The sequence below is a fragment of the Zootoca vivipara genome, chromosome 1, assembly GCF_965207765.1.
Source record: "Zootoca vivipara chromosome 1, rZooViv2.hap1.1, whole genome shotgun sequence".
Lineage (NCBI taxonomy): Eukaryota > Metazoa > Chordata > Lepidosauria > Squamata > Lacertidae > Zootoca > Zootoca vivipara.
Genome location: NC_142582.1, coordinates 51,221,013 through 51,236,717, shown reverse-complemented (window position 1 = coordinate 51,236,717; position 15,705 = coordinate 51,221,013). Strand labels below are relative to the sequence as shown.

Genomic DNA, 15,705 nt, shown 5'->3' with positions numbered 1-15,705 from the left:
CTGGGGAACTGTATACAGTGGTTGCCTCGCTTAACGAATGCCCTGCTTAACGAAATTTCCGCTTAACGAAAGGATTTTTCGAGCGGAGCTTGCCTCGCTAGACGAATGCGTTTTACGAAAAATCCGTCTAGCGAATCACGGTTTCCCATAGGAATGCATTGAAATTCAATTAATGCATTCCTATGGGCAAAAAAACTTCAAGAAAAAATTCAATGCATTCCTATGGGATTCGCTAGACGAATTTTTCGCTATAAGAAAAGACCCGTGGAACGAATTAATTTCGTCTAGCGAGGCACCACTGTACATGGCAGAGCATATACTCCCACCTTGACTGCTCTGCAACATTACTGTGGCCTCTTGTCTCTCCCCTGCCTCTCCAGTAACACATCCTGTTGTACTTGTGTGGTTTGTAAGCTCAGCCAAGCCCCAAGAGATTAACACTGTTCTGATTCATGCTGTGTTCTATAGCACTGACTACTCCTGTGAAGGGTTGTTTGAACAGTCTATCCTCACATCCTCAGAAATGGGTTGGGTTGGTGAACTTGGGTTGTGCAGGCAAGGCAAGAATGAGAGGATGCAGGCTTGGTCCACTCTAGGAACAGCACTATAGCTCTATTGCCTACAATGACTGGCTGTGCAATTGACACAAGATAATATCACCAAGGCTGCTATCTGTACAGAAGCAATAAAGCCCCCCCCCCATTAGCAAAAGTAGTTTCTTTCCAAAATAGGTTTTATCTTAATTGCAAACGCAGTAAATAAAGAGTTCACTTGTGATATATCAGTGGTTCAGTGCTCAGATATCGTTCCGCTAAAGAGCTTAATCATCAAGCTGTCAAAATCAATTGTAACAGAATTGCACTGAATTAACAAGTAGAATAAGGAAAATTAAAAATACGTTGAGAGTGCATAATTAAGACATACCTTTGTAAATGACTTAAAGCAGGGATACATCTACAAGAATAAAGATAGTCTATTCGCACATACATAGTTAATACCCCCAGTCCCACTAATACAAAAAATCTCTGTAGAAACTTACCTGTCCCTATCTGCATGTTTCTTTCAGGAGGATATTATCTTGGGTTGATTGCAGTAGTCATTGTATCACCACCCTGTTCATTGTTTTATTGTTATACACTCACTGGCAGCAAGCAGCTCTCCCAGGTTTTCAGAGGAGTCTCCTAGCCCTTCTTGAAGGTGTGCCCAGGATTGAATCCTTATGCAAAGCCTAGATGCTGAACCCCTGAGCTATCCCCATCTTGTAAAGCACCCCTGAGAAAGCTTCTCTGAAGAGTGGGGTAGACTTCCTGAATTAATAAAATTTGTGTTGCAATGACCCACATTGGGCCTGAATAGAGCTGAACCAGGGTACTGAAAGGAAATGAGTTCTGGATGCTGCTTAGTGCTCATGGTAAGGGAGCATCTCATTCTGACCATATGCAGCAGAAAGTCTCTGGTGGTTGGAGTGGACAGTGGTGAGGATGGCTAAGGGCTTGGTTGGTTGGTTGGTATGCCTTTGCTTACTGTGCTACTGGGCTTCTCCAACCCCTTCGTACTGACCCCTGCACCTTGATAAATGGAATATAAACGCTCCTTGCCTGCCAGCTACCCTTTTAAGGAACACACAGAGAGGCCTCTTCAAATCTGTGTAATGACTCTAGTGCAGGCACCCCCAAACTGTGGCTCTCCAGATGTTTTGGCCTACAACTCCCATGATCCCTAGCTAACAGGACCAGTGGTCAGGGATGATGGGAATTGTGGTCCAAAACATCTGGAGGGCCGAAGTTTGGGGATGCCTGCTCTAGTGTGTGAAAACACAGAGGAAGGGGGAAAGAATTTTCCTTTCTCCTCCCTCAACATTTCTGAACAATTCAATGCAAGCAGTCAGCCTTGCCTCTCTTCTTGGAAGTCCTTCAAGGAGAGGTGAAAGTCAATCTCAGACTGAAAGTAAGCAAGCCCTGGCCATGTTCTTGAGTATTTTGCTGCCCTCTGCTGATCAAAACATTGTGTTACAGTCAGAAATTACTAAGTATGGTACAGTATGTGGTTTGTGTGGTGTGGAGAGAGATTGTTTTCACACAGCTGCTAGCTCTCACCCTGCCTGTGCTAATTTGGAGACCAACCTGGTCCTCTACCTAGCTGCTATGTACATTACACCACTTGCAAAAAGTTATTTACAAGCACATCAGTGAAACCAAGAGTGAATCATTTCCTTTCCCCACTATACTGTTTATTCAGTCTGTTCAGCAAAGTGGGTGAGTCCAGGGTGTCCCAAGATAAACATCTCTTAAAGGTGTAAGATAGCACTGAGGTTTCAGGCAGAATTTTTATTAATAAGTTTTATTTATCTTGCACAGTCTCAGAAACATCTAAATAGCCTTTTTTACAGCTGAACTGCTGATGTTAAAATACAAAGTTCAACAAAGCAAGGAGACTCCCACACTTTGGCTGTCACGCAGTGTTCTGATTACAAGCATCCAACAGCTGCAGGCAGCAGGACTTGGAAATTTCTGGGTTGCCTTCTGCTCCCACCCCCAGGTGCTCTGGCCAGCAAGAGGAGGAGCTAAGTCGCTTTCCCCTTATTGCAGCAGTTCTAATAGTGGAGCTTAAACACTGGTTGTCGATGTCAGCCCAAGAGCCATCCCCAATCTTCGAGCAGGCAGGACTATGCTAATTGCTGTTTGGGGCTGTGTTCCGGATAAGTTTTTTTGTTTTCTAGGTCCTACTTTCCTGCTCCCTTGAGCATTCCTCTTGATAGGATCTATAAGGAATCTACAGGCTGGGTAGAAAACCCTGCTGATCCCACAGTGCAGTATACCCCTCACCTTCCCCTCCGCCCTGTGCTGCTTCCAGGTACATCTTGGCACTTAAAAAGGAAGGCCCTGAACTTGGATTGCTTAGGTTAAGGACTGGGCTGCCCATGCCTCCTGATCCCCGTAGAGAAGGCAACTCTGTTAGAATGTGGTGCTGATAAGGCCAAGGTTGCAGGTTCGATCACCCTGGGCGAACATTACATGGGGTTGGACTAGATGATCCTTGGGGGTCCCTCCCATCTCCACAATTCTATGTTGCTATGATTCTGCAATGTGGCTAGATATTGAAGGATGCTGCAATAGAAAGATCTGGGGTAGCAGGAGGGCAACATATTGGGATTGAGGACTGTTAACCAAAATGGATAGACTTCGGATTGCTCAGACTGGACTAAAAAGATCTCCTGACATGGTTTTTGTTGGGGCGAGGCCAAGTTATGAAGAATCCTGGAGGCCAGAAAACATGCTGGGCAAGTTGGTTACAAGGGGCAGATTGATCACCTGTGTGAGGGAAGAGCAGGCTTGGCAGGCTAAACAAGCCTCTGCTTATATTTTCAGGCGGGAACCCTATTGCAGATCCAAAGAGCTGTCCCAGCCTGATGCCTCTTGTGACAGAAGTGGTCTGTACTTGCAGTGCTAACCCAGCTGGGCCAAACGGTCAGCAACTTCAGGTTCTCCATCCCTGCCCTAAATAGTGCTCTGGCATTGGGAAACAAGGCTCTGTTTCTGGCTCTAGGAAGAGAAATGGATCCAGAACTATCTGTTTCCCCACAGGAATCTAATTTCCATGGTTGCTGAAAAGCAGCCTTGGCGGCTACCATCAAAAAAAACGCAAGGGGCAGGGCGAGGGTTTGTTTAATCATTTCCCCTTCTCGTTGCCTATCTGCTCTAAATTCCTCCCCAAAACTTTGCTTTTCCTTCTGCGAGGGAAATTAGATGGGATGCCTTTTTGACAGGAGGGAAGCAGGAAAGGAAACTATTAAGCAGCATCTCTGCCCAACACCTGCTTTTCCCATTCTTGGTTGTAACATCAAAAGATGCTCTTCAGTAAAATAAATAAACATGGGACGAAAACCTCAGCTGCATGAGATCTGTTGAACCCTCCCCACCCCCTGCCAGCCCAATGGCTGGCTGGAGAACCTTTACAGTGGGTAGGTAAAGATCATTATTACTATTACTATTTTACCCTCCCATCACTCTACAGTCCCAGCATTGCAACACATTATAAACAGCATTAAACACAACACATTAAAACAAAACACATTAAAACAACATTAAAAACACGACACTTAAAAGGGAATCGGCTTGGGTTTGGACAGATGGGGTCAGTCACAGGTCCAACCAGAAAGGAAACTTGCTCAAAAGCTTAAGGTGCATGGGGAGGGGTTGGAGGAGTTTTTCTGAAGGTCCTTGCTACATGCAGGCGCAGTCCTGGGTGAGGATGTTGGGTAATGTCTCATACTTGAAAGAGTAGCCACCGTCTGAAGTAGTGCGGACCCGCAGGGAGCGCATGGTACCTGGCAAGGCCGCACAGCACATTTGCAAGTTGGGCTTATGGGTGAACATTTGGGCATCGGAGCAGGTCCCGTGGCAGTAGTGGAATATGAAGCTGCTGGGGTGCACGATCCACTTGTCCCAGCCCAGCTCTTCAAAGGAAATGTTGACGGAGGCCCGATGGCAGTCGCCACCTGAAGGTTCGTTAAGTAACTTGAAAGCGGCTGGTGTCCCGGGCACCACGGACGAACGCCGGGCCCGGTCACGTCCTCTGGGCTTGGTTGCTGTGACGAGGAAGGGTATCTTCTCGGCATCCGCCAAGCAAGGGCAGCCAGGGCAACGGACAAACAGCACAAATATCTTCTGGGAAACGTACGGCAAGAAGGAGTCCCCAAAGTGGAAGACGGTCCAGCCCTCGGGGGCTGGCACTGCCATAGTAGCCACAGGGACCCGGCCTTGGTCAGAGAGCTTGAGTATCTCTACCTGTGGCTCAGAGCCATTTGATGCTGCTGCTGATGAGAGGTTGCTGCTCTGAATGGTCACGGGGCCTGTGTAGAACCACAGCTGGGCCGAAGTCACCACACGACTCAGGGTGTGGGCGGAGGACTGGAAGATGTAGGTGAAAACTCCCGCATCCTCCGGGAGCTCATCAGGCTGAGGTGGCCCACATGGCACGTCTGCAAAGGACAAGAGAAGTCAGCAGGGTCTTTGTTTGCCGTGCAGGCCCAAACTTGGAAAGGCAACAGAAAACAGTATAGACCAGCCATGGAGAACTTGTGGCCTCCCCAAAGGTGCTGGGCTACAATTCCCATCATAACTGATCGTTGGCCATGAAGGGAGTTGGGAGTCTGATAACATTGGGGGGGGGAGGAGTAGATGTTCCCCACCCCTAATATAGGCCTATAGGCAGAAAAGTCAAGTGCTTGTTTCCAGAGCTCCCTTCTGGTTGCTATTTTTTGAATCTTCATAATAGCTCCCAGCATCTGGCTTGTCCCACACACACACACACACCCCACACTTTCTGCCTGTTTCATGCTCTAAACAGATTTTTAAAAGCATGAGATCTTGGTCCCCAGACCCTGTCTGCTTTTGCTTTTCCTCCTCCCAGCAGCAAAAGTGTGGGGTCCTCATTTTAATGTTCACCCTGCAACCGTGGGCTAGGATTTTAAAATGGAACACTGGCTTTGAAGAGCTTGAAAGAGCTGGAATTAGCATGCTTATGTTGGGCTTGCATTTCCTAGTTCCAGCTTTAATGTTTGTACCTGTTGTACTGAATCTGCCTACAATTTGCCCACTTAAAGTAAATGTGCCTGTGATGTAGCTTGGAGATAATTCTCATCACCGTTATCACATCTGTTGCTAGAGACTTGGAGTATACCTGGGTCAAGATTATACTCACATGCCACAGCAAAATGTGCTTGTATTTGCATACCGTATCTTGAGCAGCCCCCCCCCTAGTGGCTGGACTGGATTTTCCTTTATGGGACACACTGAATGCCACCCCAGTGTGCTACCTCCTGACCCTTCCTTTGGAAATCCAGTTGGCTGCTTCCACCCTGCCCTAGGTATGCATGCAATCCTGTCTCCTGCACGCCTAGCTACATCCTGGCAAATGTCATAGGTGCATATATTTATACAGACATACTTGGGAAAGTGGTACAAAATTCAGTCAGGTGTTCTCTTTTATTAGACCAATTAACTTTGGTTGGGATAAGGGTAAGCAAACACTCAAGGGCAGTGTCACATGAGAGCCTGCATGTCCTTGCGCCAGCGGAAGTTGGGTCCAATAAAAGACTGCTGACTTATTTTTGTTTCTCTTAACATGCCAGCATCTGTATGCGAAGACTAAGTTGCTACAGAAGAGCTAGTCAAGCCATAAAAAACAACATAATTTTTTAAGTCCCCTCCCTACCTCCTGTAAATAATTACCATTTTTCGTAGAATTTAAATTACCAATTTCCCATTTTTCTTATGTACATCCCATTTCATGCACAACTGGAAACTTCCCAGTCTGCTAATCCTGAATGGGGAAAGTCCATTTCTCTCTCAAAGAATGCTCAGTAAACACTGCAGTCCTATGCACAATGCCAGTGAAGCACCCTGGAAACAATGGGGCTTGCTTCTAAGTTAATATGTGCTAGGTTGGGCTGCAAGGTTGCAGCCCCACCGGAAATGCAGCCTTAGGTGTGTCTGCACAGAAGTATGTCCTGTTGAATTCACTTACTTCCAGGAAATATTGCATACTTTGCACTGCAAAGTCTCTTTAAACTCAGTTGGGTATCCAAACTCAGAACTGGGCTGCACAGCTACAAGAGGGAAGGGATGTTCAGATGATACTGAACTTCAGTGGGAGTCCCAGTTTGGACTGGAGGAACAGAGGTAAGCACTTAAGGCTCAGCAGCATTTGCAGGTTGTGGATTTCTATACATATATATATACGGTATATGTATAATTTTTTGTATTAATTTTAAAATTTCAAATCAACATTTTACAAACTTTAAAATATCCAATCACTTCCTTTCTCTTTCCATGGTTCATTTTTACATATAATACATCCCTGCATATTTTATTATAACCATTCAAATTAATTTTCCACTTTTACACCCATCAAAAATTATTTGCTGAATATATCTTAATACTGCCAGCGTTTTCAGCTGTATACAGTTATTTTCCATATATTCAATAAATGTTCTCCAATCTTCTTTAAACATATGTTCTTCTTGTTCTCTTATTCTATATGTTAAATCTGCAAGTTATGCATATTATTTATGTCAACTTAAGTTACCAATCCTCTTTAGTTGGGACCTTGCTCACTTTCCATTTTGGGGCTAACAAAACACAGACCACAGTTGTTGTTGCATACATAAATAACCTTTTCTGGCACCTGGGAATTTCAGTCTGGGTTATCCCCAACAAAAAGGACTCTGTTTTTTTGGGGAAGGTTTTGGATTTCCAGAGCTGGAGAGGAACGCTTTAGCTGGGGGAAGCAAATATGTCAGGTGTAAAGTCTGCTAACTGGAGCAGATGGAAGTTGGTACTCTAAAGCATCTGGGGGGGCACCAGATTGGGGAAGGCTGCATCCGAGGCAGTGGGTGCTAGGTGACTGAAATTTCTTCCATGAGAAATCAGTCAATTTTTAAGACGTCACACAATTGCTACTTTTTTGTGTGGCTTAACTTCCATAGTAAGCCCTCAAGTAATGGGCTTGCTTACCTCTGGAGGGGAAGGTGATCACCTGGGATGTGTCCTCTTCCTCCCACCTCTGAGCAGCTGGTGTGTCCGAGGCATGGCGCCGGCGGATCCCTCTTCGTCCCACCTGGACCCTTTCACCTTGAAAAGCAGGACCCAAGGACTCCAGGAAATGTGCCCTGACTTTCTCCAGGATGAGCTGCCTGTCAACCTCCCCGCTGCTGCAGCCAGCCACGGCACCCGGAGCCAGCAGCAGGACCAGCATGGAGCTGATGAGGGTCCGTGTGCACAGAGAGCTCTGATCCAGCATGTGCAAATAGGGTGTGCAGGGTATGCAAAATTGCTGCTAGATGGATGTAAGAGTGCGGGCTGAGTCTCTGTGGCCAGGAGCTGGTTCGTGGTCCAAGGGATGCGTGTGTGTTTGTGCGTGCACAGAGGTCCTATGCGTTCTGTGATGTGGTCTTGCTCCTCCGTTCCCTCCTGTGTGTCTAACTTGCCAGGCTCCTTCTGCCTCCTGACTTCCTTGCTGGAGTAGGATGGCATTGAGACTGTATCTGACACTGACGCAAGTGTCTGCCAGCCATGAATATTATCTCCTGGGCAGCAAAACACAGGAGACGTCTGGAATGCAAGGACAGTGCTGCCCTGGGGACAGGGCTTTAGGGTAGGGTACTCTGAGGGAGAGAGGGAGGCCATCGAGGGCTGGGGTGGCAGCAGTGGGGCACAGCAGAGACCAAGAGGGCAAATGCTTCCTAGTTTTTCTCCTCCTCCCCTCAATAACAGGCTGGAGATCCGTGTTGGTTCTTGAGTTACTAAAATCAGAGCTAGTCAATCTGACCAATCCCAGGAATCATTAGGGAGATTCAGGCTACAATCCGATTCCCACTAGCCTGGGATTTAGCTCCCTTGAGCTCAGTGGGACTTACTTCTGGGTGGCCAGGTACTGGATTGCACTATAATATTGCTGTGCAACCCAGAATCCTGCATTCCTAAAGGCCTCACTAGGCAGCTTGCATGGATATCGCACACAAAAGAGCACAACCGCATTGCACCTTGCAACTCGCTGGTTCAGTATTCACAGGTGCTGAAGTGGATTGACGTCTCCAAAAGGATGTGTTAGAATAATTGGAGTGGATTAAAATGACATTTAAATATGCATTTAAAATGTTTTTTTTACAGTCGCACCCTTTTATTACAGACAGTATGGGTGGTGAGAAGGAGTAACTAATCACATTTTGCTTAGTTAGTTGTGAGTACTGTGGGATGATTAAACAATGTCCCCACCTGGAAGGATGCTCCACCCACTGCTCCCTGCTCCTTGGTCCTGGATCGCATTTCGGAGATGGGCTTGCCAGATCCCAACCTGCCTGGTTACAATGCTTTTAATCCTAAAGAGACTACATCCATAGCTGCCCCTGCCCCTTCTGACCTGGAACAAATTCTTAGACCAGTGAACCATACATGAACCATACAATGCTGCCTTTGCAATGAATTGAACTCTTGGTCCATCTCACTTGGTGCCATCTGCTCTGCCTGGCAGGAGCTCTCAAACTCCTGTTCTGCTTGGTGAAGAGGGATCCCTTTCACTGGAGATGCCAGGGATTGAACATGGGACCTTCAGCATGCCAAGCATGTGCTCTACTGCTGAGCTATGGCCCTGTCCCAGCTAGAGCTGGTCAGTCGAGTGAATCGGGAACCAACACCACAGATTTCTGCTCATAGTGCTAAACTCAACCCTTCCCTACATCCCAGGGTTGGGGGCGCAGAATGTGTGAAGTGGTGACTGGAACCCAAACGCAGACAAATAGTTCATGGATTGAGGGAGAGACTACAAATAATGTAATTTTTCAAGCATGTATCAAAGAATTCAGAACATCTTGCTGCTCCGGCATCTGCTGGTTGAGGTTAAATTTCAACGCACTCTCAAACTGTGGTGCGATCCGGTTCGCACTGGCAGCAGGGATTTGGTGGGGATGATTCCTGGACCCAAAGGATAAGGAAGTAAGCCTGGCCTGGACATTTTCTGGGGTGGGGTGAAACTGCTGCCAGTGCCATCTCATCTAACTTTGAATGCCCATCTGGCTCTATGAAAGAGGGTGGCAACTGAAATGGGTGTGTGGGCGTCATGCTGTGTTATAGAATAAGTAGTTCAATCCCTTGGCAGTATTCATGTTCAAACAGCCCAGGGGTCATCTAGGATTTGTATCACAACACCCTCCCACCTTCTTTAGAAATCCAGGGAAGACCCTTGCTGCCCTGTACAGGCCTAATTTCCCGGTGCTCAACAAAACAGCATCAGTTGAAACAGTTTACATGAAGCAGAATAAAGAGTGTCTCACTTCTAAGTATACAGGTAGGTATTAGAATCATGTAGTTGGGACCTCAGCGATAATCTAGACCAACCCTCAGCCAATCCAGGAAAGCCACTGCCTCATCCCTGGCAGCTGTTTTCCCAGTCTCTGCTTTAAAACCTCTAAGGAAGGAGGGTCTGCCACATCCCAAGGCATTCTGAGCAAGCTAATGAATTCATCCCCATCTCTGTTACAGCTTAGCAGTATGCTGACGGGTGTTTTTTTAAAAAAGTATGGGGATTGGTTCATTTTTTGAATTGCATTATGACATGTAAGCCCCAAACTTGAGCCTTTCATAGCACAGTTCAGGGGGGTGGGAGTTTCCCCTTTAATTGTGTTGAATGCATAAGCCAGCTTTTACAAACCTGACATCTTCCAGATGTTCTGGACTACAACTCCCATCAGCCCCAGCCAGCACATCTGGAGGGCACCAGGTTGGCAGAGGCTGCTGTAAACTGACCTCTCCACCACTGCTATGTGTTCCTCATTGAGGATCTACGGCGCCTTCCTTCTCAGGCCCCCACCCTGGATTCCATTCTTTTCTTTTTTAACCTCTCAGCTAAGAGTAGGCTGCCAGTTGTTCCCTCCTGGGAAAGAAGGAAGCCAGTCTCTTGGGAAATGGGGAAAGTTGCAAATTATCCTGAAAATGAGGCATGCGTTTAAATGGCACCAGTATTGTTTGTTGATAATGTTTGTAACATGGAAAGCAAAAGAAGAATGCAGTTTATGGGGAGAAAACAGCTCAGTACTTGTTGAAATGGTGGCAGTGAGAGAATATTGAGTTTTCCTGTGACCTTCTGCTTCTCTTTTGGCTGATGTTGCCATATCCTTTGTCACCTCCCCATTCCAGTCTTCAGTGATAAAATACTTTCTAGCGCTGTAGCCTCGTTTCTGATTTTACTTCCAAAGTAGTATCCAGCAGCAGAGATGGCTCCAGGTTAAAGGGGTCCCCAGTCAAAGTGTCCTCTTGTGCCCCCACCCGCTTTTTGCTGATAGGCTCCTTCAGGCTTCAAGCCTTACCAATTCCCACAATGCCCCGGAATGTCCAACATAGTGTTACCTTGGTGCATTGGGGAAATTAAGATGGAGGCTGGCAGACCCAGCTGCCCCACGTGGAGGACAGGTGTTGATGCTGGCGGGCCCTATAAGGGCTCTGGGGTCCCAGCAGCTGCCCTCAAGTACCAGGTGCTGATGCCAGACCTCCCGTCCAGCGTCTTAAGCCAGTCACCCTTGCGATGTGACAAGAACCAGAATTTCAGGCAGCCTGTGGGGGAGGGGGTTATCCTGAGGGGTGGTTTACCCTGCTTTGAGGCCATGGTGACCCTTTTCTCCCCGTCCCCTGAGGTGGGTTCTGCCTGAGGCAGCTCCAGGGCTGAGGGATGCCTTTGTGCTCCTCCCTGCTGGGCTCTATACTTAGCCAAGCCCCAGCCCCCGCTTATCAGCCCAGCCATGTCATCAGAGGGTATTTTTGGGGACAGCAGCTGCAGGCATTTGTAACGTCGAGTCCCTGCTCTCAGACGCCTGGTGAGCGGGGCAGAGGAGAGGAGGAGGAGGCCAGGGACCCACATTATGTGAGGGGCAGAGGGTAAGTGCGTGGGGAAGTGGTGCAGGATTGGCAGACCGGCAGCAGGGATGCCCAGTCTGGGGCACTGTGGTACACACACAGAGAGAAGAACAACGAAGGAGAGCAGCTGGCATGAGGATAGATGGATGGATGGGCAAGTGGAAATCGTCTGACTGGAGGAGGAGGAGCTGATCGATTGACAGAGTGGGGCAGTCGTAAGGTGGATGCACAAGGTGGCTTGAGGTTAGTGAATGCCGGGAGGAAGGAAGGCCGGTCCCCTCACAGCCCCTTACGAGGTAAGTGTCATGCTGGGGATAAAGGGGAAGGAGCTGGAGGGAGGCAAAGTTATGGCGGCGGCAGTGGTACTCTGGAGCTGCTGTGAGTGGTGATGGCTCTCCAAGATCCTAGTCACTGAGGGATGAATCAGATGAGAAAGTATTGGGGCTAGCTTTTGGGATACCAGCAGAAACCGTAGCACCAAGAGCCTGGCTAACCTGAAGCCTGGAGGTGGTGGTGGTTTGTGTGCATGCTGCACGAGGTGAGGATAATAACCCAGAGCCTTGCTCTGAAGCAAACCCTTTATCACCATCCTGTCCCTGCCACTGACTCAAGTACACAGCACACAGACATTCTCTTCTCATCCCCCAGCTCCTTCTGTGTGAGGAGTTCACACAGAAAACTGGAGCCTTTTGAGTGAGAGCTGGAGGAAAAGAGAAGGCTCTCTGGAATGTTCTCCCTCCCTCCTGCTCCATGGGGTGTCAGCCTGTTATCAGTGAAGCATTACACAGAACAGGATAGGGCAGGAATGCATATTGCGGCTGCAGGCCCTCTGGGGGCTGGTGTGGCGTTTGGGCACAGAAAGCAAGCTGTGAGGTGCCCAGTTCAAATCTCGCCTCAGACTCTATGCTTTTTCTAAGTGGTCCTTGAGAATCCACTACCCTCTTAGCCTCAGTTCCACCCCCTCCCCTCCCACACAGTGTGGATGACAATACTGACCTACTTTATAGTTGGTGGATGGCAAAAGCACTTCAAACACTAGAGATATGTTGGGTGAAGGAATAATCAGCCTCATTTAACGTGATCATCCCCATCTTCATGGACTGGTGGTCTTGGAACTGTCTCATAGCCATCCTGGCCCAGAGTGGGGAATCCTGGGTCTTCCCTCCCATGTCTTGTGTGTCTTGGGGTCATGAGGGAGTGGGCAGAAAAGAGTTGCCTGTATACATGATGCTTCCCATCTGATTGACACGTATACATTTTACTGCATGTGTGAACTATCTTGAGATGTCCAAAGAGAGAGAAGAATAAAAGTATGATGGGACAGCACTTCATGGTGGGTGCAATTGCAGAAAGGAAAAAGGATCACCTCTTCAGGAGGCGTAGAATTGCACACCGAGACCATGTGTCTGCCCCTGACCTTGGCCAGCTGCCAGCATGAAGCAGCTGCTGAGATTAGGGCAAAGGGAGAATTTGATGGACTCCGCCTGCCTAAAGCGCATTTGTTGATATCCTATTTTGTCCAGAGGACCTGCCCACGGGATCATAGGGGCCAGAAGGTAGTCTAGTACCCTGTCCTACATACAGCAGAAACCTTCTGCTCATTAATCCCCTACAGCCTAACCTAAACCATACAGGCCTAGCACAGGGCACAAACGGGCCAGCGTCACTGAAGCAGGTTGGTACAAAGTGGGATTATCTGGCGGGATTGGCCTGGAGGCACAACCAAAGGAAGCCTGTGGTGGTGAGAGCAGCATGGGGGGGTTGAATGGCTCTGGTCTCCATCTGCCATGTGATAGCTTCACTGGCTGCTGAAGAAAGGTTGGATAGCAGTGCGATAAAAATATGGGTAGGATAAGTGACCGTATGGCCATGTGCCTGCATAACAAACTGAGCTCTGATCCACTTAAACATCACCTTGGGTTGAGTGAACTGAATCGCAGGGAATCGTCTCCTTCCCCGTCCTTCACCCCAGCTTCTCCAGCAATGGTTCTTTCTTGATCTCTGTAGGTCCCTGGCCTCAGCTGTATCCCAAGTGTGCCAAGTATGGATGCCTTTGGGGGAGCTCCCCGATTTCTCACCTACCCACGTACTTTTACTGTGCCAAGTGGCACCAATGCGGTCCTGAAATGGCAGGTAGCGGGTGAGCCACGTCCCAGCGTCGCCTGGGAGAAGGACGGCTCTGTGCTGGACCTGCCATCAGGGCGGATGTTGGTAGAGGCTGACGGGGATGCGTACAGCCTGCTGGTGTATCAGGCTGGCCCGGCGGACAGTGGGCGCTATGTGTGCAAAGCTAAGAACAGTGTGGGCGAAACCTATGCGGCTGCTACTCTCAAAGTGGAGGCAGCAGAGCTGAGACCCAAAGGAGAGATCAACACTCAACCTCCGGTCTTCCTGAATAGGCCGGTCTCTGCACGCGTGACCAGGGGAGAGGATGTGACCTTTGCCTGCAGGGTCTCGGGGGAGCTTGAGTGGGAAAAGGATGGGTGGAAACTGTCAGACATCTTTGAGAGCAGCCATTACAAAGTGGGCAGAGCGTCTGGTGACTGGCACTCTCTGCACATCTATAACACCCGTCTCCCAGATGCCGGTGTTTATGTATGCCGGGCACAGAACAGTTTTGGAGAGACCATGGCTGCAGCTGTCCTCCTGGTGGATTCTGTAGCATGTGATCCCCACAGTGATGCATTTACACCCCAAAACAACCATTTCAAGAAGCAGCCGGAGGCACAAGATGAAAAGTGGAGGTGGCATCATCCTGGGCAAAAGGTGTTGTCAGAATCCAGGCAAAATGGAGAAGTGCTTCCTAGCCCACCCACGCCAAAGGCCTTTACCGTCAATGAAGGGAAGCACGCCAAGTTTCGCTGCTATGTAACCGGGAAGCCCAAGCCGGAGATCGTCTGGCAGAAGGATGGGGTGGTCCTGTCCCCCGGAAGGAGACACCTGCTCTACGAGGACAGGGAGGGCTACTTTATCCTCAAGGTGCTATACTGCACAGCTCGGGATTGTGGCCTCTATGTATGCACAGCCTGCAACACTGCTGGCCAGACACTCAGCGCTGTGAACCTCCATGTCAAAGGTGCGTACATTGTAGGGAGGGGGGACAGAGGGGTGGGTGTCTGAGTCCATGAGTCAGAACAAGAAGGGCGCTTGGCATGTGGGAGGGCAAAGCCTGAACAATTATGGGTGCCTCTAAGGACATAAGAAGGAGTTGATCTAGTTGAAAACAGGGGAGCCTGTTTTCAACAGGATTAAAGTATTAGAGGTAGGACAACCCCTTGAGGGTGTAGAAAAGCAGAGACAGGGTGGAGTGGTGGGTTGTTGTTTAGTCGTTTAGTCGTGTCTGACTCTTCGTGACCCCATGGACCATAGCACGCCAGGCACTCCTGTCTCGCACTGCCTCCCGCAGTTTGGTCAAACTCATGTTCGTAGCTTCGAGAACACTGTCCAACCATCTTGTCCTCTGTCGTCCCCTTCTCCTAGTGCCCTCAATCTTTCCCAACATCAGGGTCTTTTCCAAGGATTCTTCTCTTCTCATGAGGTGGCCAAAGTATTGGAGCCTCAGCTTCACGATCTGTCCTTCCAGGGAGCACTCAGGGCTGATTTCCTTAAGAATGGATAGGTTTGATCTTCTTGCAGTCCATGGGACTCTCAAGAGTCTCCTCCAGCACCATAATTCAAAAGCATCAATTCTTCGGCGATCAGCCTTCTTTATGGTCCAACTCTCACTTCCATACATCACTACTGGGAAAACCATAGCTTTAACTATACAGACCTTTGTCGGCAAGGTGATGTCTCTGCTTTTTAAGATGCTGTCTAGGTTTGTCATTGCTTTTCTCCCAAGAAGCAGGCGTCTTTTAATTTCGTGACTGCTGTCACCATCTGCAGTGATCAAGGAGCCCAAGAAAGTAAAATCTCTCACTGCCTCCATTTCTTCCCCTTCTATTTGCCAGGAGGTGATGGGACCAGTGGCCATGATCTTGGTTTTTTTGATGTTGAGCTTCAGACCATATTTTGCGCTCTCCTCTTTCACCCTCATTAAAAGGTTCTTTAATTCCTCCTCTGGCTTTCTCCATAATCCAGCGCATGTTTGCTATTTGGTCTCTGGTTCCTCTGCCCCTTCGAAATCCAGCTTGCACTTCTGGGAGTTCTCGGTCCACATACTGCCTAAGCCTGCCTTGTAGAATTTTAAGCATAACCTTGCTAGCGTGTGAAATGAGCGCAATTGTGCGGTAGTTGGAGCATTCTTTGGCACTGCCCTTCTTTGGAATCGGGATGTAGACTGATCTTCTCCAATCCT

At 48.5% G+C, this 15,705-nt stretch overlaps 2 protein-coding genes across 22 annotated transcripts in view; one reads left to right on the top strand and one right to left on the bottom strand.

The window, feature by feature from the left end:
• Positions 1-1,910: 1,910 nt before the first annotated feature.
• On the bottom strand, positions 1,911-8,052 carry INHA (inhibin subunit alpha). Its single transcript, XM_035126580.3, has 2 exons — positions 7,518-8,052; positions 1,911-4,981 (listed from the first exon to the last, which is right to left on the bottom strand). Exons 1-2 carry the CDS (start codon positions 7,801-7,803, stop codon positions 4,224-4,226), a joined length of 1,044 nt encoding a protein of 347 aa, XP_034982471.1. The 5' UTR covers positions 7,804-8,052; the 3' UTR covers positions 1,911-4,223.
• A 3,307-nt stretch (positions 8,053-11,359) lies between these two features.
• Positions 11,360-15,705, top strand: part of OBSL1 (obscurin like cytoskeletal adaptor 1) — a 67,011-nt gene continuing 62,665 nt past the window's right edge. For 20 of the 21 annotated variants that reach the window (XR_015946158.1, XR_015946180.1, XR_015946183.1 and 17 more), the window contains exons 1-2: positions 11,360-11,704; positions 13,416-14,484. Coding sequence is in view for 2 of the 21 variants with exons in the window: in XM_088653005.1 (XP_088509131.1) it covers positions 11,660-11,704; positions 13,416-14,484 (1,114 nt within the window). In the remaining 19 variants the exon portion in view is untranslated. The remainder of the gene's footprint in view (positions 11,705-13,415; positions 14,485-15,705) is intronic. The other variant, XR_015946143.1, reaches the window with a different exon arrangement.